Genomic DNA, 12,185 nt, shown 5'->3' with positions numbered 1-12,185 from the left:
GGATGATCCCTTCAGGACCAGTGGTGAGCGTGGTAACACCGGGAGGGTGGGTTGGAAAGGGGGAACCGATTACAAGGATCTACATCTCTGGGGGACGGACAACAGAAAAGTGGGTGAAGGGAGACCTTGGACGGTGCAAGATATGACAAAATAATAATAACTAAATGATCAAGGGTTCATAAGGGAGCAGGGAGCAGAGAGGGAGGGAAAAAATGAGCTGATGCCAGGGGCTTAAATGAAGAGCAGATGTTTTGCGAATGATGAGGGCAATAAATGTACAAATGTGCTTTACACAATTGATGTATGTATAGATTGTGATAAGAGTTTATGAACCCCTAATAAAATGGTTTTTTAAAAGTCATCAAAAAAGAAAAAGTGGGGATTCATTTTTAATTCCCACCAGCCAGCATGGTGCTTAACATGTGCTCAGTAAATGTATTCAGAATGACTGTTGTTGGAGATGAAGTACTCTGTGTGTGTGTGTGTGTGTGTGTGTGGTTGAAGGGGGTGGAGATGCCATATGCTCCCCATAATCTTGAGGTGTGGGTAGAATTAGCTGGCAGAGCTGGGGAATCATCCAAGTTATTTTCCTCCCAGCTTTGGTTTCTTCTCCGCAGGCCTGTGTTGGAATTGGAGTCTGATCTCCCCCGATTGCAGCTAGCATCATGTGGTTACTAACTGCTGTTCATTCACTTATTGATGCCACCCCGAAAAAAACGGGGACAGAGTTGCCAGAAATCCCCACTGCTGTTCCACCAACAACCAGTGGAGGGCCCCAAACACCACCATGGATTGCCACAGCTTCCTGTCACCAACCCTAGAAGGGTCCCCAGCAAACCCATTGACCAGAGAACCATCGCTTCCTGGGTAGGTCCATGGAACTTTTGCTCTGACTTGTCCTCTCCTAGGCACTACGGGATGCTGACTGTGCTGGTTTGGGATCAGAGCCTCCAAAAAAACCCAGAGCTCTTTGGCAGATAGGAACAGGGAGGCCATGCACTCTTTTCGCCTTTGTCAGACATCTCTGGTACATATCTTTCTCGTTTCACAATTGAGTCGCGAATTGGCTGGAACTGAGCTTTCCTCCCACATCCCCCTGCAAGCGTTCAGTAGCCAAGTAGCAGTACCAGGGGTAGTTGGGTGAGAAAACCAGCGAAATGGCAAGACAGGTCAAGGGAGAAGTTGGAGTATTTAGCTAGGGAACAATCTCATATACATGCATGTATATTGTGGAGGAGACTCCAATATTTGAGCCTGGATGAGCACAGGAATGTCTGCTTATGGAGCAGTCCGTCTGCCGGGCCCTCTGCTCATGGCTCCACACACGGGAGCTCGTCTCTTTATTCCTGACTGAGGGCCTACTTCTCTGTAACAGGCTCTTTGCTAGATGCTGGGGACCAGTGGTGAACAAGGGTGCTGCCCTCGTGAGGTTTAAAGAGAGACAGGTAGACAAGTCACCATTGCCTGGTGTGATGAGGACAAAAAGACATGCACCCTTTATTGCCCAGGAGGAAACTGAAAGCCAAGAGATCCAGAAGCTTATCCAAAGCTCTATTGTTTCATTAGACAGAACTTTTTGTCTCTGTGTCTGTTACTGTAACTGGTTCTCATCTAGGATTCTGGTCATTTGATACGGTTTCCTGAATATATTTATGTCTGGTTTAGCTCTCTTTGTCTTTTTCCACCCCCTTCTCCTTTATCTTTAGGTATTGCCTCAGTTTGGTATGACAACAGAGAACGGTTTTCACGTTCACCGGAAACGTCAGCGCCGAGAGCAGAAAAGACGTCCAAGTCGGAAATCTACCACTTCCAAGTTTCCACACCTAACCTTTGAGAGTCCACCGTCGTCTTCCAGTTCAGAGGCACCGGGGGTCCCTTTAGCCAGGGAGTGCCCCTGTCCACCCGAGCAGGACATTTCCACAAGGCCTTTGGTTCCATTGCTCAGTCCCCAAAGCTGTGAGGATCTGTCGTTACAGACACTTCAAAGCCCAGGGTATGCCTTCATTCCACCAGATATTCACACCCCAGAGCCTGCGAAGGAAGAAGCCATTCCCTCCAATCAGGGCGGAAACCGTCATCCAGGATACTCCCTTCGTACTAGCACTCCCAAGCACCCAAAGCCCGGGCCTATTCTGGTTAAAGACACCCCCGAGGACAAGTATGGGATAAAGGTCACCTGGAGGAGACGGCAGCATCTACTGGCTTGCCTCAGGGAGAGTGGGAAGCTGAGCAGAAGCCAGTTCCTAGTGAATAACTGACTGCACAAAACAACGGACGACTGGTCTTATGTCGCTTTTCTGGCTCACGGAGTACATCACTGGTAAAGATGGAATTTTCACCAGTCGGAAATAGATGTTTTAACTGGGGTCCCGGAGTCCTAAAGGAATTTGGTTTCCCAATTTGTGTGTTTTTTTTTAAGTACCTGGTGTTAAAAATGTATGTAAATAAATGGTTAATAGATGATGCACAGAAAAAACAATCAGTGACTTTCTGTGGTTAATGTGCTGCCCCACGACCTGGCTTCTGCCAGATGAGGAAAGGGCAGCCAGCCTGTTCTAATGAAAACTGTGGTGGGCCTTGGAAAGGTAGGGGACTGACGTTGTTTTGACTCTGTTCCCAAAGAAATCTGTAGATATTAAACAGAATGGGAAAATGATTTCCTGTCATAACTGTTTAAAATGTATGTAAATAAGTGCAGGAAGCGTTCAAGGAGTAGTACTTCATATTGTAAATATTGCAGCAGTATCCAGTTAAAGGATTTCACTTGTGTTTTACCCATACATCTTGATTCAATTGTCTTTATTAAAAACTTATTTAATGTGTCAGGTCCAACCTGAGGTGGACCAAGCAGGGATTCTTCTGTTTCTTTTTTAGATGGGAATTTGAAACAGAATGGACTGTGATCAAGGTCAAGCGGTGCATGGAGGCTGGCCTCCTGAGTTTCATTGCCTTGAAGTCCTAATTTACCTCGTGTTTTGTCAGGTTCTGGATTGAAAACTAATGTGGGAACAACTGTTTGACCTTGGAATGCAATAAATTCAAGCCAGTGTGCAATAAACTTCCATCTTTTGGAGGAACCATAGGGTATTAAGTAGGAGGTGAGGGAAACATGAATGGGAACGAGATTGTAAATAAAGGTACAGATCCCATATGAAATGTGGGCGCTGGAAGCTGACCTGTACATTGCAGAGCAAGGGTGGGGGGCGGAGGCGGACACGGTTCCCTAGGTCCTCCGTGTGCTTTAAGGGTTCGTAGAGCGAGTCCCGGAAAGATCTCAAGGTTGGAGCAGAGCGGGCGGGAAGAGGAAAACTCTTGAAGTGTTTTCCAAAATGGACAGTGGAATGCTCCAGGGACAGTTGCAAAAGCAGGTCACTGCAGTTTGTCCCGGATGCTCGGCTAGTTTCTCCGCTGTCAGGGTGCGCGGTTGGGAAAAGCGGGGCGGTAGGCTAACAGTTTGGGGACCCCATACTCAACCTCACCGCCACTGAGTCAGTGCTGACTCCTAGTGACCCCACCCGCTGTGGGTCTCCGAGGCTAAGCCTTTCTCCCGCCCGCGGGGCGGCTGGTGGGTTCCGACGCCCGCCTTGCCACCACAGCCCAACGGGTAGCCCCGGGGCTCCCTCGGGGACCCCACGAAAGCTAGAGTCGCTGCGGTTCCGGGGAGGCCCCTGCGATCAGGGGGGAGCCGGGGTGTGAAGAGGCTGCGGAGGTCTGCAAGTCTGTCCAGACCCCTGCAGACGCCGTGGGTGGTCTCGGGCGCTAATGGCCGAGCGAGGCGCCCGGGAGGGAGCGGCGGTTAGTGGGGGCTGGGCGGCTCCCCCGAGGGACTCGCATCCCGCCGCGGGGTGTCCACACTGCGGACGCGGACACGTCCGCCCGCGCTCTCGGCCCTTCCCGGCGCCGCAGGCTCCAGGGAGCCGCGCGCGTGCGCGTCAGCCCCCACTGGCGCGCGGGCGCCTTGGACTCCCGGGGTCTCCGACCCGCTGAGAAACCCTCCCGCAACGCCGGGTGGGGGCAGTAGCCAATGAGATGGGAGCGGTGCACACATGGACCAATAGGCGATTGCGACAGTGCGGGGTGTGGTTGCCAGGGGCGTGGCCCGGAGGGTTGCCAGCCTTGCCACCAGAGCTACGGCGTCTAGGCGTCCGGACGGGCTGGCCGCTGGCCGGGCGAGGATGGAGGCTTCGGGCTACTCTCTCGGGCCCAGCGGGTATAAGTCCGAAGGGGATGGTAGCTGGGCTGCTCCCTTCCGTGGGGCGGGGGCACGAAGTGGAAACGTGGCGCTCCTGTCCGGGGGCTCCGGGGGAAGAGGGTGGGGGGCTTTCGTAAGGGGCGGGGGAAGTGATTTGGGGGCCGTCGGGGAGCCCTCCCTGCCCCCCTCCCGGTGGAGTGGCCTCTTTTTAAGGACGAGGGGTAGGGAGCGGCGGCACGGCATCCTTCCCAGCGGAGGGAGGCTTGGTCCGGCCCCTGCCTGGGAAACTTCGGCTTTTCGTTCTGGGCTCTCTGCCTTCTGGGCCTGAGTTTCCCCTTAGGATGCACTGGCCCTGCGCGCACGCACGGCCTCGTGGCGGCTCACCGGGATCGGAGGCCGTCTTTTCGGAAGATGGGCTAACAGAAGGTTGTGGGTGGTAGGGAGTTAATGATTTGCGCCGATGCCAGCCGCTCTTGGCAGGCGGTTCTGCATTTAGAAGTGCGTCCCGAGAGCTGCACATGAGAAACTGTTCTTCTCCATGTATGTGCCGTCGAGTCGTTTTCTCTTATATCGTTGTCGTATCTTTCTGCGAATGTACCTTACGCCCTGTTTGTGCCGTTTCCCCCCTTGCATGCCTCTTTTTCTACTCCTCACCCCCACCCCGGAGGGAGAGCATAGGTCCGAAATCTCAGCTTGTCAATTCCCTGTCGGCCAAGTTAATGAAAAGTTAATAAGGAAACTTTGGCGTTGCTTGAAAACTTAAACAAGCTCACTGCATCTTTCCCTTATGTTCTCTGTTACCAGGGCAAATGAAGATTTGACTGGCCAGTAGAAGTAGTCTAGCAAATATTCAAACAATTCTAAACCATTTTCAGGAATTTGTCGGCGCAGGAGATGCTGGGATAGGCAACCTCCGTTTTCCTTTTGCATCAAGTTTTGCTTACCTGCACTCTGAAATTCCTCACTGCCACCACCCACCCACCCACCCAAGTCCAGGGAGAAAAGAACAATCCGCATTTACAAGTATAATTATAGAAGTGCTGCAGCAGAGTAAAGTTAATATCAGCTTCTCTGGTTGAATTCAGATGGTATTTGTTCAGGGATTTTTCTTTTTTTCAGTTTTGACACTTCACAAATCTTAGTCGAATGGGTTTAAGGGCAGTAAATTAAATGGATACCAGATGTTTGATATGACTCATGATATTTTTTTAAGAAAACGGAATTAACTTTGAAATTGGGACCTAGAGGCAAAGAGGAAAAAAAAGTTTTTTTTTAACTTCCTGGACCTGAAGTTTAATGGTTTCATTTTAAGGTTTGTTTCCCGTTTGTTTTTGTTTTTTTCTTTTTCTCAAAGAAAGCAATTCTTGAATTTAAAAAGCTGACATCCAAGGGGGATGTGTGTGTCAGTACATGTTTCTCCTGCCCTAGATAATGTGGGTGGGGTTTTGTCCATCACAGCTGAAATGAGTTTCTCATTTTTGCTAAAAGGGAATGGAATGTCTCTTGCTGCTTTGCCTCTAGGGTTCATGTTTGATGCTTTTGCTAGCTTCAGAGCTTTGGGTATAATGCCTTTCAGGGTGAGAATAACACTTGCCTAAGTTTCCTGTGATTTTTTTTTTTTTTTAACTCTTCTCGGTGGAATTTTGTGACTAAACCATTTATAATGAGGCAGATGTGTTTTCAATAAAGTGAGAACATGCCTAGGGAGTGAACCTCAGTTTGCTTTTCCTGGATCTGAAATACCAGTGACAAGGGAGGTGGGATTTGAAGCAGTCAGCTCCAGAACTTTATTGAGGCTAACATTTCCCATTATAGATTCCCTGAGCATCAGAGGAGCTAAGCTGAATCTAGCCTAGCAAGTGGCAGATTGAAGGTGTGGAGAGAGAGGCTTCTCTCTGTGTGACCTTCTGACCCAGTGTTGTCCCAGAAAGTCCTACCGTATGGTTTATCCAGGTGCCAAGATTTCTCTTCTGAAAGATCAACAGAAGTAGTTATTCTCTGTTTTGATCATTTTATGGAGGGCTCTTACAATGCTTATTACAATCCATACATCAGTTTATCAGGTTGCCACCAGTCTTTTCTAGACAGTTACTTTCTATTGAGCCTCTTTTAGTTAGTCTCTTAAGTCTCATTTCTAAATGCTTCTTCAGATCATTTGTCGGCAAACAGACTTACCCTGTGTTTAAAAATTCATAGATGAACTAATAGGCGAATACAGTATGTTTGGCAGATTTTAAAAAATGACAGTAAAGGCCTAGTAACATCGAAGATGTACTTATTTCTCCCAGTACAAAGGCTGCATACAGGGCTAGAAAAGATAGGCTAATCCCTCTAACCAATGTCCTTTCTTCCAAGCTTCTTCCATTCTAAGCCACTCACATTTTTGGAGCCTTTCTGGTTTTCCCTTCTGTCCACTTTTCTATGGAAACTGTGTCTCGCCTACATCTGGTGCTCTTTGGAAGAAAATGTTTGGGTTTTTCCATGCCAGGAGGAAAAGAGCACATTAAGTCCTCTGCAGGAAAGCTGAAGCTGCTGGTTCCCAGTCGCTGTTTGAAGGCTAGAGGACTAGAGGGCCCTTGATGATTCCGTTTCCTCCTGCTGGAGACAGTTCTGCAGTGGATTGGTAGGACTTCTTTCCCATTAAACTTTCCTCTGGCCTGCTTCTGCTTTATTTCCTCTGCGTCAGTTCCTCGGGAACAAGGTCTCTGTAGTACTCAACCTATTCTGCCTCATCCAACGTCTTTACTGCTTGTAATAACGAAAACTGCACAAAAGCCCTGGTGAGCTGCTAACTGCAAGGTCAGTGGTTTGAAACCACCCAGTGACTCTGCTGGGCAAAGAGGCGGCTTTCTGCTTCGGAAAAGAGTTTGTTTCAGTCTCGGAAACTCGCAGGGGCAGCTCTGACTACTCATGGGGTCCCTGTGAGTTGGCATCGATCGACTCGATGGCAGGCAGGTTTTTCGTTTGTGAGTTAAACGCTTGAATCTATTTTGGCAGAGGGCAGATGGTCCGTATGCTCTCTTTATTAACTTGTTCCTTAGTGATGATGATGATGATTGCTCTGCCTGTTCTTTTGCCTTAGAACTTCTGTGAAAATATTAATGATGCACATTGTGCCACGTGTCGACAGGACCTCGGAAAAGGAGTACACATTTCCTGTTCTTTACGAGACGGTCCTTTCCGTTTGACCGCACACAGCAAGACGAGAGGAGGTGGCACAGGAAGCTTTCCTCGGTTCCCAGGTCTAGTCCGGGCCTTTTCATTATTCCAACAGGTCCCTGAACTTCGCTGCCTTTCCGTTTCCTCGTCTGGAAAGGAGAGCTTATTTGGATTCCCACAGTGGTTTATATTAGAGTCACAAAACACCAAATAGGTATTTTTAAACTGTATGAGGCTCCTATTTAAAAGGTACATAATTATAATTGTGGTCAGTGAAGACGAAGTTATGTGTGCTGTCTAGTTCATTCGTGGTAGATCTATTAGGGAGTCCTCCAAAGATATTCTGTGTGTGAGGTAATTTCATCCTTTTCCTTCTACCTTGAAATTTTTGATGATTTTGATTTTCAGGACAGAATGTGGTAATTAAATTCTGATAGCTCTTTTCTTCATGGACAACATGCACTAGCACTTGTAGACTGTGAACTATAATTGTTGGAAGCTTTACTTTTTTTCTGTGATAATTGCTGTATAGAACTAAGGATAATTATTTAATTACTAATGTAACAAGGAAACAAAGATTATTTTTCAGACAGGTTTCAGGAGAAACACTACAGTACTGTTTAGCTCTGCAGGACTGAACTTTGATAAAATTCATAGTTTGCTTTTGAAATCAGGTCTTAGAATGAAACAATTTTAATAGAATACCATTTGACTTGTTTCTCTATTGAAACATAGTGTTATTTTGTCTTGGGATTTTATGTCACAGTAGCTAGAAGTAAAAGGGAGGAGTATTTTGCCTGGATAAAGACTTTAAGCAGTGTTTTTAGAAAGGAAAGATTCACCAAGATGAAATGATCCATAATCATGGCTGGCCTGTTTGTATCTTTTGCAGACTTCATAATGCTTTCACAGATGTCTCTTCCGAGCTCCCTCAGGGAGGGGACAGTGTAGGGCCCGGGTCATTGTCCTCATGTTGGAGATGGTGCGCGAGGCCCAGAAAGACTGAGGGTGGCATTCAGAGTCAGCTCTCTGTCCTTGATGCCTAGTCTGCTCTCTTTATCTCACATACTCTTAGAGTACCTGTTCCAGTGATTCTGGGTCGGTTTGTGCATATAAATGATGGCAAGTGACACAGAGTACTTTGTATGTTTTTTTAAAATAATTTTATTAGAGGTTCATACAACTCATCACAATCCATACATACATCAATTGTGTAAAGCACATTTGTACATTCATTGCCTTCATCATTCTCAAAATATTTGCTCTCCACTTAAACCCCTGGCGGCATCAGCTCCTCATTTTCCCCCTCCCTCCCCGCTCCCCTTCCCTCATGAACCCTTAATAATTTATAAATTATTATTTTGTCATATCTTGCACTGTCCAACGTCTCCCTTCACCCAATTTTCTGTTGTCTTCCCCAGGGAGGAAGTTATATGTAGGTCCCTGTAATCAGTTCCCCTGTATGTTGTTTTTTGTTTTTAAGATGGACAGATGAGGAATTAAGTATTTTCGCAAAGCACAAGTGAACATTAAAGTTATCCGTGGGAAGGAAGGGAAGGCACATCATGGATACTGTTTCATGTTGTCTTTACAGAAGAAAGAAGGAAAATAGATGAGGCAATGTGATCTCTTTCGATGGCACAGTCAGCCATGAGGAACTTAGGTTCGAGGAGTTTTCCCCTTTGACTCGATAAGGGATTTAACGCCTGGTCCATAGGTAAGAAAAGAAGCTGTGTGTTCCAGTGGAGAGTTGGACAGCAGTGTCGGTCCCGTATGTACAACCATTTCTACAGAGCAAAGCCAGTGCCACGACCAGTTGGCTCTCCGTATTGCATGAATGCTCCCTTTGCTGCTCTGATTGTTCCGTTGCCGTTCATCTAGAGCAGGGGTCCTCAAACTTTGTAAACAGAACAAGTTCACTGTCCCTCAGACCTGCTGGAGGACTGGACTATAGTTAAAAAACTATGAACAAATTCCTATGCACACTGCACATACCTTATTTTGAAGTAAAAAAACAAAACGGGCAAAAACACCCGGCAGGCAGGGTAAATGTCCTCGGTGGGCCGCCGTTTGAGGATGCCTGATTTAGTTTCTCTGGCCCCTTAAATTCTCATCTTTGCTTTAAAATAATTGTTCTTCGTTTGCTCTCATTAAAAAAAAAATCCTCACTGCCGTTGAGTTGAGTCCGACTCACAGCAGCCCCCCAAAATGGAGTAGAACCGAACCTTTTTGGGTTTCCAGAGCGATGCATCTTGATGAGAGCAGGTAGCTTCATCCTTCTGCTGCTTTCATCTACACCTGTTTTATTTATCTTTTGACCAGAGGTGTACTTTAAAAAAAAACAAAGCAAAAACTTTTATCAAGGCCTTTAAAGAATTCTTGAAGTTAGTTCATCTTCATTCTTCTGGAATTAGTAGTCTGACAAGTAGACCATTTTTTCAGGCTCTCGTGCCATCCCTGTGGGGCTGTTCAATGTTCACAGCGCCCTGGTCCTTTCTGGCTGATGCCAGAGTCTTCCTCCTCCTTGGTCTCTGGGCAGCCCCAGGTGGCGTTCAGTGGCCACTTCTCCTGATGCTCTGTTGGGACAGGGCTTTTGGCCATGCCCAAAGCAGATGCAAGCACAAAGCAAACCACACCCAGGACCAGTGGTTCTCAACCTTCCTAATGCCGCGACCCTTTAATGTTGTGGTAACCCTGTATGTGGGTGTATCTGCATGTGGGACGGATAGAGGAGCAGTGTCTCAGTTCCTAAGACCATTGGAAATATGGTCTTAGGCGACCCCGGTGAAACCGGTCATTCGACGCCAAAGGAGTCACGACCCCCAGGTTGAGAACCACTGCCCTAAACTCTCTTAGCCTTAGCAAATGGCATCAGACCTCCATCTAAAAAGCCACAAGTGACTTTTTGAAGGAACAAAGAATTTACAGCAGATATTTATTATTTTGTGAGATATCTGTTGTTGACCTACGAGGTGGCCTCAGGGATCAAAATTAAATCATATATTTAAATTTTTTAAAAATTCCCTTGTGGATATACACAGCCAAACATAAACTCGTCCAGCCATTTTTATGTGTACAGCACAGTGCCCCAATACATCCTCTTGAGTTGTGTAACGAGGTTCTCACCCTCATTGTGCTCTGAGGTTCCTAGTCTTTAGTTCGATCCCATATAGTGCATCTTTAAAGAGCAGACATTTTTCACTAGTTAAGCGGATATTTTGTATCACTTTTAAAGATTCTCGCAGGGAATAGTTCAAAGGGTTCATACAGCCTTCCATGGCCCCAGAAAGTCCAGAATCCGTGAGAATTTTAATGCTTTTCCTCCTTTACTCCCATTTGATCAGGAGTCTTTTATTTTGATCAGAATGATCAGTAATGGTAGGTGGGCACCATCCATTTCTTCTGGTTCTGTGGCAAAGGAGGCAGTTAGCTAGCCACATGCCCCAGGTGCTCTGATTCCAGGTACATGAACACCCATTGTTGTGCCTTATTAAGATGGTTACTTGGCAAGCTTTTAAGACCCCTAGCACTACACAGCCATGAAGTAGGAGGTAGAAAAGGCATTCAGCATGTGATTAGGCTCATTAACTGTTTGTCTCATGAAGCCACGAGGTTTGGGGTTGTACATAATTACTTCAGCAGCCTTTCTTTTTTGGTCATTGTAACTAGCACCCAACTTATGCCAGTTGAGCTGTTCCCTGGTGCACTGTGTGCGTGCAGCCCTGTCTTCAACCAGCCCATCAGCTCACACATTCTAAATAGCATTTCTGCTTCGTTCACTCAAGATAGTGCTTTTTACTTTTGTTATGTGAATGTGCACCATGAAGAGGGATCCATTTAAAATGATTTGCCTTGCTGCCTTCTTTGGGGCCACACGAATGCTCAGATGAGTTGCCAACTTTTCCTCTGATGACCTCCCTTCTCTCATCCTTGTCCCGCTCTCCGGTTACCTCTTGCTAAATGGGCCTCTTAGGAAATGGGCGTTCATTCCCTAGATTTAGTTAAGCTAGCTCCCGATTGTGGCAGGCTTTCAAGTGTGAGACAGCAAAGCCTGGAACTCCTGACACTTCCCCTCAGATGAGAAAGGGTATATGTTTCAAAGGGATCCTTTCTGCCAGTTCTAGGTTGGTCGCTGTGTGCCTTCCTAGAAACAGTGTTTTGTGATAACCGGATGTGTGCTTGGTATATCAACATGTACAAACATACGTCCTTGCAATATTGGCATTTAGGATTTAGACACGGTGAATCTATTTGTTAGTCACTTTGAGAAAAGTAGTAATCGCAATTGTTCCAGTTATACATTTGAACACAGTGAAATCTGATGATTCTTTTTCACTACAAATATGCCTACACCTCTGTTTGTTTGGTTTTTGAAATCATTTTATTGGGGGATTGTACAACTTTAAAAAAAATTATTTTATTGGGGCGCATACAATTCTTATCACAATCCATACATACATCCATTGTGTCAAGCACACATGCACATTTGTTGACCTCATCATTCTCAAAACATTTGCCTCCCACTCTAGCCCCTAATATCAGTTGCTCATTTTCCCCCTCCCTCCCTACTGCCCCCTGCCTCATGAACCCTTCATAGATCATAAATTATATAGCTTTGTCATAAGTTACCCTGTCTGATGTTTCCCTCCGCCCTCTTCTCTGCTGTTCATCCCCCAGGGAGGAGGCAATACTTAGATTCATGTAATTGGTTCCCCCTTTCTACCCCACATTCCCTTCACCCTCAGGCATCGCCCCTCTCACCACTGGTCCTGAAGGAGTCATCTATACTGGATTCCCTGTGTTTCCAGTTGCTATCTGTACCAATGTACATCCT

The 12,185-nt window shown here is 46.5% G+C and overlaps 2 protein-coding genes across 2 annotated transcripts in view; both read left to right on the top strand.

The window, feature by feature from the left end:
* RHNO1 (RAD9-HUS1-RAD1 interacting nuclear orphan 1) overlaps positions 1–2,850 on the top strand; it is a 19,718-nt gene extending 16,868 nt beyond the window's left edge. Inside the window, exons 2-3 of the mRNA XM_004710482.2 lie at positions 618–867; positions 1,707–2,850. Of these exons, the coding sequence (XP_004710539.1) occupies positions 700–867; positions 1,707–2,258 (720 nt within the window). The 5' untranslated portion in view covers positions 618–699 and the 3' untranslated portion in view covers positions 2,259–2,850. The remainder of the gene's footprint in view (positions 1–617; positions 868–1,706) is intronic.
* A 1,301-nt stretch (positions 2,851–4,151) lies between these two features.
* The window catches only part of TULP3 (TUB like protein 3), a 70,964-nt gene continuing 62,930 nt past the window's right edge, over positions 4,152–12,185 (top strand). Inside the window, exon 1 of the mRNA XM_045295953.1 lies at positions 4,152–4,210. Coding sequence (XP_045151888.1) covers positions 4,176–4,210 — 35 coding nt within the window. The 5' untranslated portion in view covers positions 4,152–4,175. The remainder of the gene's footprint in view (positions 4,211–12,185) is intronic.

The sequence above is a fragment of the Echinops telfairi genome, unplaced genomic scaffold, assembly GCF_000313985.2.
Source record: "Echinops telfairi isolate 266 unplaced genomic scaffold, ASM31398v2 ScPeMD7_6273;HRSCAF=7185, whole genome shotgun sequence".
In the NCBI taxonomy this organism is placed as follows: Eukaryota; Metazoa; Chordata; class Mammalia; order Afrosoricida; family Tenrecidae; genus Echinops; species Echinops telfairi.
The sequence above is the reverse complement of the archived record's forward strand: the minus strand, read 5'-3'. Positions and strand labels throughout refer to the sequence as shown.